Source organism: Centroberyx gerrardi, chromosome 2 (assembly GCF_048128805.1).
Source record: "Centroberyx gerrardi isolate f3 chromosome 2, fCenGer3.hap1.cur.20231027, whole genome shotgun sequence".
In the NCBI taxonomy this organism is placed as follows: domain Eukaryota; kingdom Metazoa; phylum Chordata; class Actinopteri; order Beryciformes; family Berycidae; genus Centroberyx; species Centroberyx gerrardi.
Window position 1 is genome coordinate 37,679,681 of NC_135998.1, and position 26,272 is coordinate 37,705,952.

A 26,272-nucleotide genomic window follows, 5' to 3' on the forward strand; every position below is an offset into this window, starting at 1 on the left:
GCACAGTTCTGGTTTAAAAGTGTCTTTATATATCTTTAAAGGAGGCAGCAAGTTCTTTTGCATAAACAATAATAGAGGGGCAACCTTTAAAAAAGCAGTCAGTCCACACAGTTCTTTCAAATAAGTAAAGAGTAATAAGACGAGTCTTTACTCTATCGCTGCAACAGGCAGGGACGGAGGGGGGAGGGTAAGTGTCGTTGGTGTTGTCCAGTTACCGGTGTTACACCCTAACTGGTTTCGACACTATCTGGTTACCGTACGCGTGCGTGAGAGTGTTTTACTTACTGCAGCAGATGTCGTACGCCTCTGTCAGCAGATTCACCACGACTCCAGAAAGACAGCCTGTGGCAGGGATAGGCAAGCAGCCGCCTGCCAAACACACACCAGGTGAAGCTCATCAGTGGGTGTAGAGTTTGGCTGGAATGAAAACCTGCATACTCTCGGCATTCTCTCTCCCTGGTCTGAAAAAAAAAAAAAAATGTTCGCTTTCATGGTGATTGGTGCAAATATATTGGTGAACTCTATTATTACAGCTTTTAAAAGCACTGATCACACTGATAAAAATAACAACAAAGTACACCTGCGGGTTTCGATCCCGCGAATACAGAAACTACTATCATCCCCAACCCGTGCTCTATCATTCTACACTACAGGTTTCATTGTAGTCACCCCAGTCAACTCACTTTACCATTGGCTGTGTAACACCGGTGATTTTCTATAGCCTATACAGAAGCTTGTTAAATTAAGGGTTAGGCTCGAAAAGCTCGGTTTTTTAAATGTTTTTCAAGATAACATACTGACACTGGTACGATTATACTGTGAGCGTCCTGTTTTGCAAAACAACGTTCATCATAGTTTTCAAAGACTGTTGCGTATGCCCCTAGGTTTCTACTGCAGTAGAGTGGGAGGGGGGGACCGGTGTTACCGGACGGGCGGAGCAGGCGGCTGGAGAAGTTCTGGTTTCTACTAATAGAGATCATGACAGAAAACATGTTATTTGGGCCCAGGGTTGAAAAGACCAAACTATTCCTTTAAAGAATGACCGGCTGGATCGTAGTACTGGAGTAGCGAGTGCAGCTCCTCTGCTGTAGCTGCATGCACGAGGTGAGCGTACATATCCAAACCCAGATGCATTTGAGCGGAGCTGCGTACCGACTGTGGCCCAGCAACGCTACAGAACAGCGACACCTACGGGGCACAGGAGGTACTGACTACAACACCAAAACATGTAGAAAAAGTCAATGAGGTGAATACTCTCTGATGGCACTGTTTTTATCAAAATGTTTGAAAAATGGTCAATAGAATATTTAGAAATCTATCTGACCATACAAACACTTTCTAGCTTCAAACCGTCTTCCATGGATCTAATTTTCCTCTCAACTCTTGATTCAGTTTGACAACTCTCTCATAAACTTTATTTTACATTTCACAAGTTCAAATCTCCCTCCACCAACAGCATAGATCAGTTATAAACAGTGAAACCTTGCACCAGTTGATGCGGTTTTGTATAATCAGCCTCCACCTGGTGTAAATGAGAACTGCAGGGAAAACAACTTCCAACAGTTCACTGGAAAACATTCAAACAGCTCATGAAGTTCTTCTGCAGGACAAACAGTCTGAACCTGTTTCTAAACTGCAGTACGGTTCACCAGCCAACATTACAGGTAACTAGTCAGGCTGGTGATGCTGTTAACTAGAGGAACCGGATCTATCATAGTGAGGTAGAATCGACTCGTTGTTTTATTAACTCTAACCGTGGATTCGGTTTTATGAAGGTGGAATCAGCTGCTGTAAACTGTGAGAAGCAGCGCCACCTGCTGGCCGCAGCGCCGCAGGTCGAGACGAGCTGCAGCTTCAGACAGCGGGAGAGTTCAGGAGATTTGTTTCAGTGATTGAACCGGCTCACTCCCCAAGTACACACTGACTTCTGCCCACACTGCACCGTCCCAGTAGAAATGTAATGTGTGTTTCCTCCTTTAACCAGCAGAGGGCAGCGTTTCATTAAACAGCAGCTACAGAGCTTCAGTCCATCCTGGAGTCACACGGGACAACGAAGGTTTCTAATTTCTGAAGTGATTTTCATATAATCTTCATATGATTCCCCCTCACTGCCAAACCAAACCCCTTCATTTGATCCCTGAAGTGTCCTTCATTTCTCATTACATAAACATGAATTATCCATTAGAAATAACAGCTTTAATAAAGTAAGGTTAGTATCATGGGTTTTTAAGGGATTTATTCATGGGCTGATTCATAATATTAAGTAATCAAAGGATTTTTCATGCCTTTTGTGCAGGTTTACAGGTTATTAATGAGTTATTAATGGAAAGTTCCTGTCTCCCTGAATTTTACATTAAATTAGAAAGTAATCAGTGAAACCTTAAGGGGAGTTTAAGGTGTTTTCCTCCATTAATAACTCCCTTAACTAATTTTAAGGGGATTTTACATGAATTAAGGGGTGAATTAATGTAAATGTCAGGTTATTTTAAGGGATTACTGGTTCATAAAGCCTTTAAACCCCATTTTACCTTTTTTTTTAAAATCTTTCTTCACCTAACCTCACTCAAAATACAGTCGATTTTACAGTTTACTAGAAACCTTTTACAGCCCAAATAGCCTGGGGCACAAAGACAGGCAGACACACACACACACACACACACACACACACACACACACACACACACACACACACACACACACACACACACACACACACACCCCTCTATATCTATGTGCTGTCTGTGGTTTAGAGAAAGCCATCGGTGGTGTTGGACTGTGTTAACTCTGGTCAGCAGAGCCTGTCTTGTCCCGGTCTCTGGACTCTGTTGCCTGTCTCCTGTCTCAGCTGTCTGTCCCTGTAATGTCCGTCCCAGGACGTCCAGGAAACCTGCTGAACGTTTCCCTAACTTTCCTAATATCCCGCGGCTCTCCGAGGCCCGGAGTGAAAACCGTGAGACGTTCTGGCGGTGCAGAGTCCTCCAGTGATGCTGCTTTGTCATTGTAACCCAGGAAACTGAGTTCCATAAATATTTTATTTTTACTTTATTATTTTCTTTTACTAAAAGGAAAAGCAATTACTTTATTTTCTTTTCATATTTTCTTTTATTAAAACGAAAAGAAGTAAATCTGCCACTCAAATGCCTTTTACCAAAATTGTAGTTCCTTATTGGTTAGGAATAGTCAGCACTAATCCCTATTGGAGCAGAAACTCTAGATCCCGCCTCCTTCCCACAGGCTAGAGGGGAATGTGCAGAGAGAGGGAGAGAGACAAGGACGCGACTGAAAGAAGAGATTAAAAGATTAAAAAAAAGAAGTTTAAAAGTAGAACAAGTCGAGGCAGATGTTGTTTAAAGTGAATTATAATGCCCAGAGCACATGAATGTGAATGCTTTGATTGAATAGAAATATGTGTGTATTGTTAAATTGAATGGAAAAGGGTAAATGTCATGATTTAAACAGAGATGGAGCTTGTTTTGGAGTTAACAGTGTGTGTGACAATTTATTAATGCCGGCTTAGGTTGTAAACAATTTTCTCTCCCCCCCCCCATATGCCTCACAGTGGTTTGGTCCACTGCCTACCTGCCTCCCCGAACCCCCACACACACACATCAGCCCTCGGTACGAGTGTGTGTGGAGGATCTCTGGAAGTGTGTCAGTGGTGGCAGACCTCCAGTAAGAAGCTGCTTCACAAAGGTTAACTTAAAACAAAGGATGTGTCAGACATGTTTCTTTACTTCTACCACTCAACAGAATAAAACACATTCACAGTTGTAATCAGACTACATTTTGTTCCGTTACCTCGCGGTTGAATCTCGTGCGTCAGCGTGTTGGCACGAGCCGCGTCTCCTAATGCATGTGTGTGTATGGAGGCAGGAGGTCTGTCCACAATTAAAATCCTCATAACTCACTGAATTTTCCACCGATTTTCAAGCGGTTTGGTTTGTTACAAATGCCAGACATGTATTTATGATACAGGATACTTGGTTAAATTAAAATGCGGGTTTTCATACCAAAATTATCTTTTGTAGATGGTAACAGTAATATTTCTATAATATAATATTTAAGATTAACTTACCCTATGTAATTAGGTTCTAAGTATATTCTTTTTTTCTTACTGCATGTAAAATGGCTGCCACTATGTTATTTTGTTCATAATTTTGGAAATAAATGAAGACTTAATTAATAAAAAAGACATAATTACAACAAACATTATGTTAAAATATAAGTAAGTTTCTGGCAGGCTTCATAGCGTTCTGGACTTTTACACACTGACAGCAAAACATTAGAGATCTGCTTTTTCGGGAAAACGAAATCTAATTAGGCATATATTAGCTTTAGTTCAGTTAATGGGTGTTGCATCTCACCTACTACTGTAAATAACCTGCATGCTGTGTGTGTGTGTGTGTGTGTGTGTGTGTGTGCGTGTGTGTGTGTGTGTGTGTGTGTGTGTGTCTATTTGTCAGCCAGCCAGGTCAGTTAAAATGGCAGAGAAAAGAAAAACAGACATCCGATCATTTTTCAGTAGAAAGACCCCAGTAATATCAAAGGCAATTTGATAAAATCTTCATAAGAAAGGAATGAAGTGCTTATGGAAATGTTTCATAATGGACCTCTATATACATTTAATACAACAGTACTTTTGGCGGCACCTTTGGTGTCCCCTTCAGGAATTGCTCTTGAGAAATTTTTCTGTTTATTGTCCCCCCCAACAGTGAAATGAAATATCCGCCCTTGTTACCAGGTATTTCCAGCCATCAGGTTAGTTACAGGTTACATAACGCTGCTATCTCCCATTTCACAGCTGGGCAAACAGGCAAATTTTTAAACCACCAACCGTATATGACCACATCACACCGCTGCCCAAAGACAAATTACACATGCACCAGATCTACGATGCAAAGTATCTCATCACTTTACTGCTTCTCCAGCCTCTGCAGGGGAAAGTGAGGCTTTGTCTGTCTTTCACCTCTGATTAAATATCTATTGTGAAATATAGTTTGGGCAAAAATGAACATTGAGACAAGATTGTTTTACAGCCTGAAGATAAACATCTTGTTGAATGTGACTTTGTCTCCAGATTTCCACATTCAGAGTTTCATGACACTTTTGTACCTCAGCCGGTCTCAAGTGTGAAGAAAAATCTCTCTTGGAACGAGACTTTTAGTTGATAAGAAGCTACGAGTTCACGACTCTTATGGCCAAGGTGCTGATATTTACATCTGTAATTTGGGATATAATTATTTTACAGCATTTTCTTATTCCCAGATTTATTGGGACTTGTTGACAAATGCAGGCTACACTTTGTTTTCTGTGGCTGAATTCAACACATCTTGTTACAGATCCATTCATCTGTTTGTCTCATGGTGGGGAAGAAGCACCAAAGTTTGTTCACTTCAAGTACAACGTGATAACAGAAGGATTCAGCATATACTGTGAAATGATGAAATATTGATGATTTGACTGAATCTGATTCTGCTCCTCTGTTGGGTTTTAGCTTGCTGTTCTCTCTCACTTGATGAGAAGGAGAAGAGACACAATGCAAGGGTGTAGAATTGGGTAGGGACGGTAGGGACGTGTCCCTACCAATATCAAGCGACTCTGAAATGTCACTAGCAATTTTTTTGATTGACAACAAACGTTGTTTTGTCCGTTAGTGTCTAGTCAATGTTAACAGATCGCGTTCTCTACTATGAGTCCCGCTGCATAGTGCATCGGTGTCCCGTGTCGGCATAGCAACGGACGCTGTAACGAAACTTATAACAGCTGTTTTAGAATGTCATTGCGTCACCCGGACCATTTTTGCAGCCCGGATAAAAATTGACGTGACACCGCTCACGAGAAATATATTTTCTGAATTGCTAATTTGCAGAGTCAACAATAATAGTAATAATAATACTAATAACAATACTCAACTAAGCCATACATTTTCTCACTCTTCATATGGCATGCATCAATGTATTATTTTGTCAGGTGACAGAAGCAGTCCAGCAGGTAGTAGCTCAGACAGAGGAGGAGGGGCAGGTGGAGGGGCAGGTGGAGGGGCAGGAGGAGGGGCAGGTGGAGGGGCAGGAGGAGGGGCAGGAGGAGGGGCAGGTGGAGAGGCAGGAGGAGGGGCAGGAGGAGGGGCAGGTGGAGAGGCAGGAGGAGGGGCAGGAGGAGGGGCAGGAGGAGGGGCAGGTGGAGGGGCAGGAGGAGGGGCAGGTGGAGGGGCAGGTGGAGGGGCAGGAGGAGGGGCAGGTGGAGGGACAGGTGGAGGGGCAGGAGGAGGGGCAGGAGGAGGGGCAGGAGGAGGGGCAGGAGGAGGGGCAGGTGGAGGGGCAGGAGGAGGGGCAGGTGGAGAGGCAGGTGGAGGGGCAGGAGGAGGGGCAGGAGGAGGGGCAGGGTCACAGGTGAGGCCTAGGCTTGTAACAACATGATTATAAGAGTAGGCTAAATGTAGATATTCATTCTGTGTTACACTGAGGTTGTACTGGTATACTAATTGGTCTACTAAGCACTCAACCCATACATGGTTTTAATAATGTGGGCATGAATACTATGTTCTGCTGCTCTTAATCATATAAAATATACAAAATAAGTAAATATTATTAATATAAATTAAGGCTCTAGATGACATGAAATGGCGGTCAGAAGTCCATCATAAATGCAAAACGCCTCAGCTTCCAGTGGGGGTTACATCCTCTCCGGACCTCCCCCATTTGTGTCCCTACCAATGTCAAAATCAAACCTACGCCCTTGACACAATGTGAGACAGTTACAGTTTTTCACAGTTTCTTACACACATTTTCTGAAACTAAGGCTCATTTTCATAAACTCTAAACACAGAAACACAAAACTCCACAAATCTCTTGCACAGTGAAACACTTTGTGCTCAGTGAAACTCTTCTATGAATATCTTATCAGTCGGCTTCTTCCTTTTGCATTTTCAGTTACACTTACACACAGCAGCATGTTGGAAAAGATGATCATGTCACTCTAGTCAAATATAAAACACACAGAGATAAAATAGTGTCATGGCATTGTTTGACAGCACCATGTTCACCAGTCTGCTGCTCAGGTCTCTTCCACCACGACCTGTAAAATGTACAAATACATTCAAATACTGTAAATACTACAGTAACAGAGAAAGTACTATGCAGTAAACATACATTTCTACTGACAAACATTACTTTACATTTCATCATTTAGATGCTTTTGTGCAAAGCGACTTGCAATAAGTGCATTTTGTCAACAGTAGTGAAACCAACTGTGCATCACAGTCTTCATCAGCTAAGACTAATCCTAATTGTTCTCCATAGATCATAAGCAGTCGTGTTATTGCTAATGATCGCTGTTGCTAGTGGATGAAGCTCCACACTGTGTTGTGTGTCTGTAATGTTTCACCACACAGAGACACCCTACATCTGGTGATCGTGTCCTGAGACGTGCAGCGTCACACTGAGCCTTTCATCGAAGCTAGATCCTGATAAAGGCAGATGCAAAAACTCTAATCTAATCTACAGTGAAACAACGGTCTGTCAGTGGGCGTGTCCTGACAGTCCAGGTGTGGATTAAAGCAGGTACATTTCTACTGAGACTCACAGACCGCCGCATCAGACCGGATCCTCACCTGCTGAGTCGACACTCCTCTCTGATCTGAACTCTACCGAGCAGACAACACAGCACAGAGACAGGTGAGGCTCCTCTGCTTTACCATCAGAGATATATTGTTTTCATCATTATGATACTCAAAGCAAAGCAGAATGAACTTTCAAACTGGATAAATCTGAAATGAATCTCAACTCGATAAAATCCAAAGTAAAGAAGTGAATACTGTTAAGTGGTGCTGGAAACTAGATATTTAATTTGAGCCTGAATCTGACAGAGAGTAAAACAGTAATAATCCACAGACATTTTACAGTGTGAAACTAAAAGAGAGCAGTTTAGGGTCTAAAACACACAGAGGACATTACAGCAGTCGGGCTTTTTGGTGGATGAGACTTGTCTCTTCATTTTATCACTTAAAACTTTGGAGGCAAAATGTCTTGAAGTTCTGTTAGCAATTATTGACCTGTGACTAAAAACCATGACCAGTGAACTGGTGTTTTTTATGCTGTGCTGTGAATAATATTTAAGCCAAAATGATCAAATGCTATTTCCTAACAGCCCTTACTGCTAAGAAGTTTGTTTTTTGTAGTGTAATCTTTGTACTTAATATATTGGTGTAGATAAACAGTTGAGATTAAGCAGCTATTGTTAGTTTTGCTGCCAACTTTCAACGATTTTATTTTCCACTATGCAGGTAAATAGTGAATACATAAGTTTATTGTGACTGCATTGTGCCCTATGTAGATAAACAGTGGATAACCAAATTAAGCTCCTAATATTTTATTTACTGTGTAGATAAACAGCAAACCAGTTTGCCCCAACTTTTAACAGTTATACAATGTTATTACACATGTAGACAAGATGTCATGGTGCTGTATGGTGACATGAACAGCCTGGTAACTCTCCTTAAATGTTGATTCATTTAAAAAAAAAAAAAAAAAATGTTGAATTAATTTTTTTTATTTTTGTGTTACTCCATATTAATATAGCTATTATAGGAAGGAGAGGCAAATAGACAATTATGAGAGTGCTGCTGTTGATTTTTGGCAATATGAGTGAAAAAGCTAGCAGGAGTTTTGTTTATAATGTTCACCAATAAAACAGATTCTGTACACAGTGAAACGTCTGTTAGCCCAACAAAGTTAGCATCAATACAGCGGAGAGGTTTTAAGCACCTGTTTTATTCACTGTGTAGATGAACAGTGAACCAGTTTTGCCACCAATGTTTGTCCTGTAGGGAATATTTATAAGAATGGAGAGATGTACGGTATAATAGAGAACATATTTTCATTTTTGTTTTAATTATAATGAAATAATGTCAAGGGCTGAGATCTGCAGTGAATGCAACTTCCAGTTCTCCTGAACTAAAGTTTCCCCATGGTAATCAATAATAAGTCAGATTATTCACTCTGCAGGTTGTACACACCAGCATCACGGCCTGCAGCGGCTCACTGTACACACTGTTAGTACAAGCACTATCGCACCGATATTATATTGGTGATTGATTTTGATTTTGATTTGAGTCGACTTTAGCGCCTGTGGACTTGCAGATATATCAGCCCATATGAGCCATCTGGGATTTACATTCATCTCTACATAATACAGGTCCAAGTTCAGTTTCTCTGTCCAGCCCCATGTATCTGCCAAAATATAAGAACGTTTCTTGTTGTGTTGCTTGAAGCACATGTACACTGTCCCCTCTGTGTGTGTTACAAATGTAATGTTTAAATCTAGTCCAGTAAATACTTTGTAATGAAGAGAAGAAGTAGCGTTGGACAGGACGAGCTGTTTCAGGAAGTTTTATTTAAAGTATTTTACTGATGTGAAATGAACATTTTTCTCAGTGCATTTTTTTGAGTCATGCACTATTTATGTGATGATATTACATATTCAGGAATTATGAATCAATCTTGAGCATTCATACTGATTACTCACTCTTACAAAACTATATAACATCTTCTGTAACTCCCTCACATTCATGGAAACTGGTGATAATCACATGATTTTTGTTGTTCCAGTGCTGTCACTGGGATTTCATCTGGTCTGGTTTGATATAAATTCAGGAACAATAAAGTTATCAGGGACCCGGTTTACAACCTGATTCTATAAAAGCAGTTTATCTATGAATATAAAGTGGAGTCATGAAAGCACACAACAGGAAGATGAAACACTGAAGCAAATGAAAGCTCATCTCCAGTGATGATGATGTGTTTACAGAGCGCTGCTGTGCAGAATGGCAGAAAGGTTTCAGTCTGTCTGGATGGCTCTGCTCCTCGTATCCATCACTATGATGCTTCTTCAGCCACAACAGGTTTGTTATATAATACATCATACTGTCATATAATACATCATACTGTCATATAATACATCATACTGTCATATAATACATCATACTGTCATATATATATTATATTATATATATTATATTATATTATATATACATATATACATTACACCCTGGGTCTATGTAGCTAGATGAGTAAGCTTTATAACATTTTCAATTGTTTTAAGGGACAAGCACAGTCGTTTGAGGAAGTAGTCAAGTGGAAATGTAACAAATTTGTCAAAACAAATCCTGGAAGGTAAGAACAATTTCTGTAAAGACATCAAGTACAATGTTCACACTGTGATGTCACACTGTGATGTGTGATATAGAGCTGTGTGATATAGAGCTGTCTGATATAGAGCTGTGTGATATAGAGCTGTGTGATATAGAGCTGTCTGATATAGAGCTGTGTGATATAGAGCTGTGTGATATAGAGCTGTCTGATATAGAGCTGTGTGATATAGAGCTGTGTGATATAGAGCTGTGTGATATAGAGCTGTCTGATATAGAGCTGTCTGATATAGAGCTGTCTGATATAGAGCTGTGTGATATAGAGCTGTGTGATATAGAGCTCTTATGACTACCAAACATCAGAAGACATTTAGTCTGAAACAGTTTGTGACGAGTTTCTGCGTTGTGATGTCTGACTGTTCTTTAAATGTGCTGAAGATAAAACCAGACCTGCGTACATTCAGTCATTCATTAACAATGATGTTTTTGCTTCAGTTTATGAATCAAATGAGTGAAATTATTATACTGATGTATCCATTGATCCATTGATTGATCAGGTGTGACACCTTCTGGAAGACGTTCTCCGGCGCCTTTGTCAAGAAGGATCCAGAGACCGTCACACAGGACGATTACAACGAAATGCTCAAAGCAGAGCCCATTCAAATAGACAAGGACAAGGTGAGAAACCACCACAGTCATGTCAGACGTCACACCAGTGTTCATGTGTTCATGTGTTCATGTGTTCATGTGTTCATGTGTTCATGTGTTCAGTGAGTGTATAACACAACTGCCTGTAATGCCGTCAGGTTCTGCTGTACAGTGCAACTGGACACTTGCTACCGAAAAATCCAGACACCTATGTCGATGTTTGGCAGACCATATATGGCATCCTAGCAGACACTCCACTGTGGTGCGGAAAGAAAAACAGCGACGGTAATATTAAAATTAATTTCAGTGCGAGCTATGTGTAACATACAGGCTGCCCCTATCGCATCGATTCTTTATTTATGGAATTGTCCCATGTGATCAGAACCAGGGATGACTCTGATGTCTCTTCTCTCTCCTGTAGAAGTCTTACTTGGCGATGAGGATTGCAAGTCAGACAAACCGGTCAAAATGTACTGGGCCGCCGTCTCAGTTGCGGTGAGTGTGTGTGTGTGTTGGATATCTCTGAACGAATTAGCAGCTAGCTAGCTAACAATATGAGTGAAAGAACATGCCGGTGAAAGATTTTCTTTGCTCTCACATGAGCAGCAACAAAGGTTTCTAATCCAAGCGAGTCCCGGTCGGGCCGTTCACACCAGAAACATTTCTCCTGGCAGCAGCTCTCCTGCTCTACAGGAAAACACCATGGAAACACTAGAGATGCTCCTATCTCCATTACATCACCACAGAAGCACAAATATATTCAGTGATCAGTTTACCAGGGTCTTCACTGTTGTTGGTTAATCCATCTGCACTGATGCAAGTTTTAAATGCAACACACTGTAGGATGATGATCTATCTGGTTTTGAATTATCACTTGCCTTTAGAAAACTGAGTCTGTTATTTAATTTGATTTGTTTATTTATAGGCTACTTAATTTATTTAGGCCTATGTCATTATTTAGAGAGAGAGAGAGAGAGAGAGAGAGAGATCTAGGCTTTCCTAATTATTGCCTGATCACAAGTCACGACTCTTGCTGAGAAAACAAACAGATAAATGTGACAGCTTTGATATGAGGGAGTTTGTGAAGAAAGGGAGAAATGAAGAAGCTGGAAGATAAGAAGTTCATCCCTGATGTGGAAAAGCACAGTGAGCTGTCAGCAGTGTTTCTATAAGGACAGCAGTGAACAGAAGAGACGTTTCCACAGGTTTCTCCTCCTGTAGAGCAGGAGAGCTGCCGGCCGGAGAAATACGCTGCCGGTGCGAACGGCCCGACTGCGACTCGCTCGTGAAATTGTGCCGCTGTGAACCGGCATAATGCTCAGATTTGATCTGTTGCTTTGAGCGGCCGGCTCTGTTTCATTTACAGCTGCAGCTTCGGTTTCCATCTTTCTCCCTCTGGCCTGATAAAAGCATCTGCTGAAGGCCAAAATGTTCCAGTTACCAGCAGAAAGAAAACAGCGCCCACTTACACAGTTTACATGTTATCAGTAATATCATCACTGCATCTGACTGATTCATTTTGGCTGGAGTCAGAGTTACCACTCCCTAAATTTATTATAATCCTGTTTGTCTGACATGAAACTGATTCTGCTGAAATAATCTGCTGTTGTTTCTACTCCAGTTGGCAAAGGCAGCATCAGGTACCGTCACTGTGTTACTGGCTGGAGACAAGGGGTACAAGTCTGAGCCCGACAGGTAAATCACTTGTAATGAGATAAATCAGGTTCACACACACACACACACACACACACACACACACCAGTGAACTATATTGATACATAAAGGGACCGGTCTGTGATATTAGCCATGTATTTTAGGGGGATTTAACTTGCAATTAATCTTAAGAATAACTTTGATTTCAGATGTTAAAACGACAAAAAGATCCAAAGATATTCACAGTAATGACATTCAGAGAAAAAGTCAACTCATTAAAGAAAGCTGCTGATCTCTACAAAGTTCTCCACAAAGACACTAATGTGTTTTTGTGATGGACTGACAGGCACTGGGTCAAAGTGAACTGGTGTTTGGTTGCTTGTGATCTGGATTTTTTTTTTTTTTGAAACACCATAGTCTGTGTTTTATCCAGGTTGATGGATAATGCTCATGCAGTTTTTACAGTAGTTCTCCAGCAGTGTCAGGTTTTGTTGTAAAGCTGTAGGAGATAATAAAACCAAATCATCTGCATACAGCGGGACCTTCACTTGTTTTCCCTGCAGCTCTAGTCCTGGGCTTGCAGATTATATAGTGGCTAATTTCTGGATGTAAATGTTAAACAGGGCGGGGAAGGTTGCAGCCTGATGGACTCCTCTGCCTACGTTAAATAAATCAGTTCTTTAATTTACAATCTTCACACAGCATTGATTGTCAGAGTATTTGGATTTAATTAAATCATATACTCTGCCACCAATGCCACTTTGGAGAAGTTGGAAAAATAATCCACAGTGCCAAATTGAATCAAACGGCTTTTTCAGGTCTACAAAGCAAATACAGAGTCTTCCCTCGGTTTTGAAGTGGACAAAATTATGAATAGTATGAAGTTTGATGTTTGGGTAAGAAAACAATCTGACTTTTCAGTGTTCAGTCTTCTTTGGGCCTGCTGCTGTTTCTTTCAGCTTCCTCTTCCTGTGTATGTGTGTGTGTGTGTGTGTGTGTGTGTGTGTGTGTGTGTGCAAGAAGAGATAAACAACAGTAATCCACATTGAATACAAGTAAAAATGACAGATTTCCTGTGCTTGTTTCCTTTTACTCTCTCCAAGCTTTTTAGCCAAGTATGAACTGCCCAACTTCGATCACAAAGTGACTGGCTTTCATGTGTTAATGGTCAACATGAAGTCGGGGGTGTAAGTACATTAACAACGTGTTGGCATGTTAATGAATAGAACTATAGTCAATATTTACAATTGTGCTTAAATGTGTGTGATTTTGAATCCTCAGAGTAATAGAAACACACACTCCGTCACCTGTATCTGCTATTTCTTAAGCATTCTCTTAAAAACTTTCTGGTTTTAGAGTTGCTTTTGACTGCCTTGTTACACATTTCAAAACGTATGCACTTACTGCAACACTTTCTATGGTTGTTATTGCTGTAAAAGCTTTACGTGTCATCTAGTTAACAAAGTGAACGTCCCTTTGACTAAAATGTAAACATGTTTCTATATTCTAATGTGTTGTTGTGATTCATTTTCCACTCATTAATCTCATTATTAAATGTACATTTTCCTTAAGGAATGAAGACACTTGTGGACACAAATCTCTGGTAGAACTGCAAAAAGACATCACATCCGTCCTTCCTTCCATCCCTCCCCATGAGTGCAAATACATACAGGAGTAAGTTACCTTCACTGCAACAGAACTGCCAGGTTACATTAATTTATTCATATTCAAATCACTTTAACAGAATCCAAAACGAAGCACTAAATACATTTATACCTAAATGAAAAGACAAATCGATTTTTTTATGAATTTATTTGATTTTCTCGTTCTTTCATTCACTTGTTTTTGTGTTCTTTGATCTCTTTGATCTTGTGTGTATATTACGATTTAGTCAAATTAAAATGAGCAAGGTGGGCGATGTCAGACGCCATCCTTTAAACAGTAATATTATATCATCCAGTATTACCAACAACCAGCCATAACCAAAAAAATGTAAAAGTGTAATTTACATTTATTTTATACATTTGCTAAGTTGTATTTCTGTATGGAAATAAAGCCTAAAATGTTTATTTTTCAGGGAGACCTTAGAAAAACTCCCTCCTGCAGAATGGTGGAAAAAGGCCAGTGAGTATATTTCTGGGGTATTTTTTTTTTTAGAATCAATAATTTTCATTTTAATAAACTCCACAATTCAGGGGCTTTGAAACACCAAATCAACACAGCGGGGCGTTCAGGAGCCCGACTGTAAAATCATATTCTTTAAGAACTGAAATATAAAAATATGAATATTATCATCATCAGGATTTCATCAGATTACTTGGTAATACTTTACACTAAGTGTTCATTCTCCAGTGTTAACATGTATGTATGTTAGTTTGTATGTATGTGTTTTTTATATATATAAATGTTTTGATGATGTATGTACAACTGATATGTGATAAAGCAACAGAGTCCAAGACAAATTTCCCCCATGGGGACAATAAAGTATATCTTATCTTATCTTAATAAATTTACTAACATGAATTAAACATCAATAACAACATGAACATAGATTAGTTCATATTAAATGTACATGAACAGCTGAATTAATTTATGTTGTTATACATGTTTTTTAACTAATGTTTTTACTAACATGAATTAAGCATGAACAGTGACATTAACAAGGATGAGTTCATATTAAATGCACAATAAAAAACTGCATTAAGTAATGCTGTTCTACATGTTAATGCCAATGTATTGTCTAAATTGAAAACCTAACTCTTCATGCTTAATTCATGTTAGTAAACGCACTGGTTAATATTATTAACAAAAATGTATAATAGCATTAATAAAAAGCAGTTGTTGATGTGCATTTAACATTTATTTTTGTTGATGTTGTTATTTGTGTTTAATTCATGTTAGTAAATGCATTAGTTAACATTAGTTAATGAACACTTAGTTCTCCAGTTCCACCTACTGCAACTATATCATATCCAAACTGTCCCGGTGTGGACTGAAGTGATTCTGATTATTAGTTTTAAAGTGGCCTCTCCATGTCCTGGGGGACAGGGGGCGCCGGCCCCCCCCTGTCTGTAATTTTGGAAATAAATGAAGACTTAATTCATAAAAAAGACATAATTACAACAAACACTATGTTAAAATATTAAGGAAGTTTCTGGCAGGCTTCATAGCGTTCTGGACTTTTACACACTGACAGCAAAACATTAGAGATCTGCTTCTTCGGGAAAACTAAATCTAATTACGCATATATTAGCTTTAGTTCAGTTAATGGGTGTTGCTTCTCTCCTACTACTGTAAATAACTTGCATGCTGTGTGTGTGTGTGTGTGTGTGTGTGTGTGTGTGTGTGTGTGTCTATTTGTCAGCCGAGTCAGTTAAAATGGCAGAGAAAAGAAAAGCAGACAGCCCATCAAGTCCCGGTGCACCGAAACGCCAAGTAAGTAGAAAGACCCCAGTAATATCAAAGGCAATTTGATATTTCATAAGAAAGTAATGAAGTGCTTATGGAAATGTTTCATAATGGTGTCATTAGGCAAAGGCAAAGAGAAGAGAGCTGGGCACAGAGAGGCATGGACAGTCAGACAGAGGCACAGAGTCTCAGGTAAGTTTGTTGAGCTTTTGTTTATCAGAGTTATGAAATAAAGCGCCCTCTCTTATTTAGACTTGTAAAAAAGTCAAGACAATAGTCTTGCTGTTGTGTTGAATTGTGTTTTGGGTAGTTATGAGTATGGAAAACAAGGCAAATTCATACTGAAACCATCTTCATGATGGGTCTCAATGGAGATTCTGTTAGATGAGATCACACCATACTCATTGTAATTAGGAAAACTACACCCATATATGGTGTACCATTGCCACCTACTGGCCATTATTGCTGGTTGAACATGCAAAAACCAGTATATATAGGCTACTGGACCGATAAGGAACACTGCTATAACTATTATTATTATTATTACTATTAATATAATTATTTAAAACATTTGAACATGCTGGTACAACCCTTACGTTATTTACCTATCAATTATCCAGTATACTGTATATAGTAGTAATAAGGGTTTCCTCTATATACATTTAATACAACAGTATAGTACAGTAGAACAGTTTTGGCGGCACCTTCTTGTCCCCTTCAGGAATTGCTCTTGAGAAATGTTTATGTTTGATGCCCCCCCCCCCCCCCCCCCCCCCCCCAACAGTGACATGAAATATCCGCCCTTGGGTTAAAGTGCTGGAGACTCACAGCGCCACCTGCTGTTCACTCTGCTGTCAAACTGGGAGTTATCAACAACATGACATGAAAATCTATCAACACTCAAAGAGATTTTGTTAACAGGAATACAACTTTTAAGGAAGTTATCATTTTCTGACTCTCTCTTTATGACTGAGTTTTTTACACTGGTGGCTGATTGCTGTGATTTTCTCTGTGTCTTTTAATAAAGCTTCAGCAAAGCATGTGAAGTCAGTCTTTCATTTCAGCTGCATCACCTCATACTCATAACTATAATAAACACATGATCCTTCATACTCATAACTATAATAAACACATGATCCTTCATACTCATAACTATAATAAACACATGATCCTTCATACTCATAACTATAATAAACACATGATCCTTCATATCAGGGGCGTCACCAGAGAAATATGTTTTAGGGGACTGAGCCATTGAAAATTCCAGACTTTTCCAGACCTAAATTTCCAGATTTCTCGGAGGACGTTAATTATATCGCACTATGGGGCTAATTCATAAAACTCCACGGTAACAGAATAGCAGCATGCAAAATCTGCACCATGGTAATTTTCCCTGATTCATAGATTTAGATTTAGATTTTAGATTTATTTTGAACATGTTAAAAAAGACAAAATATATATATATATATAGCCTTATCCCTTATCCGAAATTCTGCATTATTATTTTCATTTATTATTTGCATTTACCTGCATTTATTTGCACTGTCTGCACTGCAATGTTGTATCTATGGTAATTTCTATTTTATTGTAATTTCAGATAATCATGTCCCTAATTTTTATTGTAATTTCATGTGATAATGTCCTATAGTAATTTCTATAGAAATTTCTGTAGTCATTTATTTGTATTTATTTTTTTGTATTTTCTTCCTAATTAGTATTATTTCTATAGTAATTTCTATAGTATTTTTGTGTATTTTTTAAATATTTTTTTTCATGATTACTATTTTTGTAGTACTTTATGTAGTTTTATTTTTGTAAATGTTTCACGATTAGTGTTACTTCTATAGTAATTTCTATGGTATTTGTTATATTTTTTGTAATCTTTTCATGATTATAGGTATTTCCACAGTAATTGCTATAGTATTTTTTTGTATTTCTTTGTAATTTTTTCATAATTGTGATTATTTATATAGTTATTTCTGTAGTAATATTTGATTGTAATTATTTTCATGATTACAGCCATTGCTGTAGTAACTTTTATAATGTTTTTTATGTCATTTTTTCATGATCATGGTTTTTTCTATAGACATTTTTATAGCAATTTTTGATTACGGTTCTATAGTCATTTTGATTGTAATTTTATCAGAAAGGCATAAATTCTATAGGCATTTCATCTTATTTCACCTTTTTTGCAATTTCTTTGTAAATTTGTCGTAACTAGTCATTGACAAAAATAGTAATTTCTATAGTATCTTTTGTATTTCTTTAGTAATTACATTTATTTTTATAGTAACTTCTGTAGTAATTTTGTTTTTACTTTTTTTCATTATTATGATTACTTAATTTTTGGAGTACATAATTTTTCACAGTAGAATCATTTTTTTTATTCTTGTCACTCTGTCTTTTCCCTCTGTTCACTCCTCTTAGAAAAACATTTTTGCAGACAAAACCGAAGACTTTTATAAAAAATAAAAATGGTAGTACAGAGTACAGCCAGCAGGGCGGCATAGATGTCCAGGCTGTGGTACTGGAACCAGTTCAGATGGTGCGACTGCACCCTAAGGTGCCGTGCGCCTCCGTGACGCATCACAAACTCGATCCAAAAGACGGCGGTGTCCAGCGGTGCCACTGGCTGGTCGCGCTGCAGAGCCGACAGACGCTGTATGCTGGACTTGTAGCTGGGAAGACAACAGAAATACTGTGAAAAATTACAATAAAAAGCTACTATAGAATAAAAAAATACTTTTGGAATTACCATAGAAATAAACAAAATCACAAAAACATTATAGAAATAATTTACAATAAAAAAAACAAAAAATAACTGTAGAAATAACTGCAATCATAAAAATTACATAAAAATAGAGAAGAAATTACTGTAATCATTTAAAAATTACAATACAATAAAACATTACTATGAAAATGACTGTAGAAATTAGTATCAAAGAATCATAATAATGAAAAAATTACAAACAAAATGACTACAGAAGTTACTATAAAAATAAATGTAATAATTTAAATAATATAAATACTGCATACTATAATAATAATACTATAGAAATGACAAAAAAATCAATCAGTCATTGGAAAAACGTAAGATTAAATCATTTGAGATGACTATAGAAATGATATGACATTCTGATAAAATTACAGTCAAAACTACTATAACCAATAGAATACCATAGATTACATTTTTGATTTGATTTCATTTGATTTAATCTTTTTGTAGAGGACATTTTTAATTTCATTTTCATTTTAATTAATTTTATTTAATTTCATAATTTTCCCATTTCCTGACATTTTTCTGACATCACTGCCCATTGTGACATCATCAACCCTCCTACTACTTACGACAGGTCGCCGATGACAGTTTTGAGGGCCTCCTCTAGGTCCTCAGACGTCATGCTACTGAAGTCCAATGAGACGGCGGCGCCTCGGCTCACCATACGCAGGATGTTGTCTGGTTGGTCGGCGAAAAGCGGGATTCCGACCAATGGGACGCCGTGGTAGATGGCCTCATAAAGGCCATTGGTGCCACCATGCGTGATGAAGGCTTTGGTCTTCGGATGGCCTGAGGAAGAGGAAAAAAATGACACAAGGAGGTGGCTTTTATTGTGAAAGGGAGTGAAAATCATGGAGGCGTCTAGTAGATTTTATTGTGAAAAGGACGAAAGGGTTTGCATGGGGACAAAAGGTTTTTAAAGTGAAAAAATGATAAAGCGTTGAGGCTTTTATTGTCAAAGGGAGTGAAAATCATGGCGGTGTTTGGTGGCTTTTATTGTGAAAAGGAGGAAAAGTACAGAGGGAGTTTGGTGGCTGTTATTGTGAAACGATGGAAATTGTATGGAGGGAGTCCAGTGGCTTTTACTGTGAAAGGAAGGAACATGTATTGTGAAAACTTTTTTAGTTTCAAAAGTTTACTCTCCTTCAAAATAAAAGCACAAAATTAATTATTTGTATAAATTAGATATATAAAAAACTATGTTAATGTGTCAAAACGTCAGAAATGTTATGAAAAATAGTCAATTTAAAATCATAAATTTTTACCCAGCAAGTCGTTTTGCGGGATCCAATGATAGAGCTTTGTGTTTGGCGCCAAAGTGGCGGGCTTTTCTCCCTTGTACCTCCATATCACCTAGGAAAAAAATTAACAAATATTATTTTAAAAAGTTTTTAAAAAGTTGTAGAATACAGAAAATTATAATAAACATAATTGGAATAAATATAATCAAAAGTATCAAAACTGTATTTTCAGTTTCAAAATAAAGATCGAAAATGAGCACATCTGGATTTTAAGCGCGTAAATATATTTTTCCAATTTTTCGTCAGTCGTCAGTATTATGGTTTATCGTCTTAATCGCAATAAATATGTAATATTGCATTATTGTGACAGAATTTGTGGAAAAATAGGGAATCTTATTTAGAAAATTATAATTATACGCGGTTCAAAGTGACGAACATACCGAATTTCCACGTCCGATGTCTGATAACACTTGAACGCAAGATAAATCCTAAATTATAATAAAAAAAATCATCATCCAACTTCATGCCGGAAACTTGTTTTTCCCGATTTGTCCATTAGCACCTGAATGCAATATAATTTAAAAATTTTCCCGCCATTTTAGAGAACGTCATTACATCAAAACTCAGAATCTCGGGTAACAAAATAATTTCCAGACATCATTGTTCAACTTGCGAAATTGTCAGAAACTAATTTTTCCCGCTATCTGATAACACTTGAATGCAACATAAATTCTAATATAATTCTTGTCAAAAAAATTTTATTGCAGCTTAAATAGGAAATCCAAGTAGCAAAAACCATCACCATTCAACTTGCAAAATTTCCACATCGGAAACTCATCTTTCCGATGTCTGATAACACTTAAATGCAGCAAAAAAGTTTTTTATTGCATCTTAGCTAGGAAACACAGGAAGAAAAAAAAAATCATCCAAGTTGCAAAATTTCCATGCCAGAAACTCATTGTTCCCAATTTGTCCACCAGGACCTCAATGCAGCAAAATTCAAAATTTTCCCACCATTTTAAGAAGGTTCTAATTGCATCAAAACTCGGAAACTCAGGTGTCGGAAGAAGTCAGAAGTCGGACATTGGGGACATTGGGGAAATTATAAATTCTAATTTATAATTTATTTTGTTGCATGTTAACTAGGAAACCCAGGCAGCAAAAAATCATCATCCAACTTGTGAAATTTTCATGAAATTTTTCCAAATTTGTCCACTAGCACATGAATGCAGCATAAGTCAAAATTTTCACGCCATTTTGAGAACGCACGTGCATTAAAACTCAGAAACTCAAGTTACAAAATTTGAATCCCTGAAATCATTGTCCGTCTTGCAAACTTTCCGTGTCGGAAAGTCATTTTTCTGATATATTTTAACACTTAAACGCAACATAAATTCTAATTTATAATTCTTTTTAAAAAATTGTATTGCATTTTAACTAGGAAACCCAGATAGCCAAGAAAATCGTCCAACTTGTGAAATTTTCATGTCAGAAACTTGTTTTTTCCAATTTGTCCACTAGCACATCTAAATTTTCCCGCTATTTTGAGAATGTTATCAATGCATTAAAACTCGGAAACTCAAGTTACAAAATTTACCCTGAAGTCATCGTCCGACTTGCGAAATTTCCACGCTGGAAATTAATTTTTCCAAAGTATTTTAACACTTGAACACAACATGAATTCAAATTTATATTGCATCTGAACTAGGAAACCCAAGTTTAAAAAAAAAATTGTGAAATTTCCATGTCGGAATCCAATTTTTCCAAATATAATTCTTATAAAAAAATAAATTACTATTTTTAGAAGGTTCTAATTGTGTCAAAACTCAGAAACTCAGGTGACAAATTTTCCCCTACATCATCGTCCAACTTACGAAATTTTCATGCTAGAAACGTAATTTTTCCAAACTTTGTTTAAAATTCATCATCATCAATTTAAAAATCATCATCCGACTTAGGACAAATTGTTTATCCCCAATTTTTCCATGATTTTTCCTCTTTTGATTCTTCCAATTTTTCTCCCATTTTCCCCTGAACTTTGGACGGAAAAGTATGGAGGTAGTTTGGTGGCTTTTATTGTGAAAGGGAGGGAAAGTGTGGAGAATTTAGTGGCTTTTATTGTTGTAAGGAGAATAAAATCATCCAACTTGCAAAAAGTTGGGTTATTTTTCCCTGATGTTTTGCCGATTTTCGGGGTATTTTGGGTGGAAAATGCTGGGGAAATGGTGGAAAAATGTGAAAACGTCTGGGAGAATTTGGGGAAGAATCCGCTTCCTGAACGCAGCAGAGAAAGGCGGAGCTTTGGACCTTCTGTGGAAGACGTGCGAGGCCGGCGGCGATGACATCAGCCCGCTCCTTCGTCAGGTTCGTCACCATGGAGCCCAGCGAGAAAACTACCAGGCCGTCGTCGCCCGAACTCTGAGCGAACTCCTCCATTTCCTGAAAGAAGCATTGTTATTGTCATCATCATTATTATTATCATCAGAGCCCAGGGAAAAAAGTTTGTTATGTGATTTTTATTGTGAAAACAAGGAGAAAATATGGAGGTTTGGTGGCTTTTATTGTGAAATTGTCATCATCATCATTATTTTCATTGTTTGTTTCATCGTTATTATCATCATCATTAGAGAAACTCAGAGAAACTTATTGAGAAGGTAAGGAAAAATGATGGAATTTAGTGGCTTTTGTGAAAAAAATGAGAAAGTATGGATGTTGGTGGCTTTTATTGTGAAAGAGAGGAAATTGTATGGAGGGAGATGCTTTAATTGTGAAAGAAAGGAAAAATCATCATCATCATCATAAATGGAGATCAACAAAACAAAAATATTAGTTGGCTTTGGATGGTGGCTTTTATTATGAAAGGAAAGGAAGACTGCTGGTGGAATTTGGTGGCTTTTATTGTGAAAAGTGAGGGAAAGTATGGAAGTAATTTGGTGGATTTTATGGTCACAACGGAGCCATCCTGACAAGCAGGACCTCTGGCCTAGTAAGTTATAGCACAAGGGTTGATTTTCTACCACACACTACCATCAATATCCATGTCTATTCAGAACATTAAGTTACACACTACATCTAAACCCTACCAAGTCACACACTATGAAAGTTACATCCTACACTCGCCAAAGCAGAGAGCAGATACCGACCGACTCAGCAGTCTGCGTATCCACATTGTATCTGCTTAGGCAAAGCTAAGTCTGACCGGCTCTGCCGGCTCGTCCGGCGGCTTCTTAATGAATGCCGGGGCCGCTCAGCTGTCCGGTCGCCCTCAATGTTTATCTAAAGCTGCATTCCACTGTACTCAGAACTCGGAGAAAAACGACTTCCGACACGGAAGAGTGCAAAGGAACGGTCGTTCAAGTCGGAGTTCCCGGTCGGAAAGTCGGACAAAATTCTTTCCGCCCCGAGTTCTCCGACATAAACACAGCTGACGTCACGGCATCAATCTGTACTTAATAAAACTTGATTTTACTTGATATGTAGTTTTTGTGTTATGAAAACGTGTTGTAACAACTTTGTAGTTTCCATTTGTAACGTAATTCGGTGACTTGTGCTTCGTTAGTAGATAGAAGTCTTTGCTGTATGAACTCGCCTGCTAACGTAACGAGCTGTCAGATAGCTGCCGTTAACGTTAACGTTAATGGGTAAAGGCTGTTGCGTCCGTGTTTTCCAGAGAAGACGCACTGGAACGCATTTATATTTAGTTCCAACTCTGAACTACCGACCTCCAACTTCCAGTGGAACGCACCATGAGTCGCACGATTAATTGGAGGCCACATTTGGGCTTTAGGTATGGTTGCTGCTTAATCTGCAAACAAATTCTAGCACAAGGCTACCTCAATATTTCTACTAGACACTTAGGCGGGCTCTAAGTCATATTACCAAACAAGTGTGCAAACAAATTCTGACTCACTAATGTTCACTCATGCTACCAAGCTAATGCTAACAAGCTAATGCTAGCACAAGGCTAACCCAAACATGCTACCAAGCCAGTGCTAAACATGATTTTTATGGAATTTAAAAAAAAATTTGAATTTTCATTTTCGGGGTGAAATATCACTTCAAAACTTGCCTCTGGCAGCTGATTGGCCGGTTTGCAGTGCAAACCACCTACAAATTTAAAGTTGGGCAGGAATGGCCGCGGATAGTCCAAGTCCCAGAAAGTTCGGATCAGCCAGATGTCGGCTTTCCCGATGGTCTCGCAGAGGGAGGTGGGACTTCCTGTGTGGACAGGAAGTGAAGGCGTTAGTAGGATACCTTTATTTTGACAGTTCAAAAAAGGTTTGAAGACAGGACCAAACATTTTTTATACTTTAAAAATGACTTTTAAAATGACTTTTTTCATTTTCAAAAAGGTTAATTTCACTTTCCAAACATTTTTCACTTTCAAAACATTAAATTTCACTTTCAAAAACCTTTTAATTATTTTTTTTTTCACTTTAACACTGATTTATTCCATTGTCAAACCTGTCTGTTTCACTTTGAACATGACAAAACGATTTTGTCATTACAACATTCTTTTTCACTTTCAAAATGTATTTGTTTCACTTTCAAAACTTTTTTTAACTTTAAAAATGACTTGACAGGTCGTTGCAAAGCATCATGGGTCGAACCCAGTGACGTTTTGCTGTTGTTTTTTTACTCAATTCTAACTTTTTTGCACACTATTCTGACATTTTTCTTTAGTTTTGGTCGTCTTTTGTTACTCTTCTGACATTTTTCTATCTTTCCTTTACGTTTATCTTTTATTCCGATGTTTTTGTAGTTATTTTCTCTGACTATACATTTTATTTGTAAGCGCTTTACATAGTACTCAAAGACACTTTACAACAGCTAGAGGAAAAGAAAAGAAATATATAAAATCAAACAAAAAACTGATACAAAAGTGATGATAATAAATGAAAATGATCAAATAATGACAAGAGTGTGCATTTCAGTTCTGGAGAGGCAGTGGGAGTCAGATATTGTAGGCCTTTTTGAAAAGGTGGGTTTTGAGTTTATTTGTGAATGAAGGGAGTGAGTCTGAGTTTCTGGTGTGGAGGGAGGGAGTTCCAGAGGGTCGGGGCAGCGATGGCAAATGTTCTGTCCCCCAAGGGGCGGCGCTCGGTCCTGGTGATGGGGGTGATGGAGGATACTTTCAATCATATATTTTTTACTTTCAAATTTGTTTTTCCCTTTTTTCGTCTCACCTTTGATCTCGCTGTAGTATGGATCCAGCGTCAGCCTCCAGAATGCCTCCGTCACCGCCGAGAACAGAACGTAGGTCACCATGTTGACCAGCCGCTCTGTGAACGTCATGTGGTCGCTGTAGGACAGCGGCGGCGCCGGGACGAACGACGCCGGTGCTGGTGCGTGGCCGCAGTGCCGCTCTACCACCGCGCCGAAGGAAAACCGCAGAGAAACGATCAGCGGCAGGCCCAGCAGGTCGGCCAGCAGGTCGGTGCAAAGCATCATGGGGTCGCTGAGGATGGCATCGAAGCCGGCAGCCCTCAGCGACGCCATCAGCGTGGCGTTTCGCAGCATGGCATCGCACTGCACCAGCTGCAGCCCCGAGGTTCGGCCCATAAAGTCGCGCATTTTCAGGTACTTCTGGAGCAGCGAGGCGTTCTGCCATTCGTACATGGAGTAGTGGATGAAATCCTCGGTGAGGCCGTGCATCTCGGCTCGGGTGAACGGCACCTGGGAGAAGGAAAAATGTGTTCAAAACACATTTAAGAGCCGTTCCAAATTCAGTTTAAATGGATTCAAAACTCAAGTGATTCAAAACCCACTCAAAACCAATTCAAAACCCAATCATACATTAAATTTGATAACCGCTCAAAACCATTTGAAAACGCGTGCAAAAAAAAAAGAAAAGTAAATTGAATCATCATTTTTGGAGAGTCTGGTACACAGTTGCAGAAGATTTTTTCTGTCCAATGACTTTGCTTTTTCCATGGATTTGTTAAGAAGATGTGGTTTGCATCCCCTTTCTATAAACCTTGATCGCATCTCTCCTGCTTTTGTTTGGAAGTCCTCTTCCTCAAGATTTTAGTGATCTTGAGATCTAGAAAATTTATGGTAGTTTGAAGTTTTCTTTTAGTGAATTCACATATTCATGGAACTGTAGAAGTTCCTGCTCAGTTGAATAAAAAAAAAGTATAATATCGTCAATATATATTTTATCGAACAATGGATTCTTAGGGTTTAGCATGAATTCCTCGTCCAACACTGTCCTTTGAAAACCAATTGAAAATCCATGCAAAACCCATTCAAAAACACATCTAAAACTCATTAAATTCAGAACCCACTCAAAACCAATTGAAAAACACATTCAAAACATTCCAAACCCATTCAAAACACTTGCATAACATTAAATTGAACAACCACTAACACTCATTCTAAACGCATGCAAAAGAAATT

General features: G+C 38.4%; 1 protein-coding gene across 1 annotated transcript; it reads right to left on the bottom strand.

Moving 5' to 3' along the window:
* Positions 1–18,245: 18,245 nt before the first annotated feature.
* LOC139920920 (UDP-glucuronosyltransferase 2A2-like) lies at positions 18,246–25,393 on the bottom strand. Its single transcript, XM_071911026.2, has 6 exons — positions 25,060–25,393; positions 23,943–24,091; positions 22,181–22,312; positions 19,898–19,985; positions 19,202–19,421; positions 18,246–18,531 (listed from the first exon to the last, which is right to left on the bottom strand). The coding sequence occupies exons 1-6, from the start codon at positions 25,391–25,393 to the stop codon at positions 18,246–18,248; spliced, it is 1,209 nt and encodes a 402-aa protein (XP_071767127.2).
* Positions 25,394–26,272: the final 879 nt, after the last annotated feature.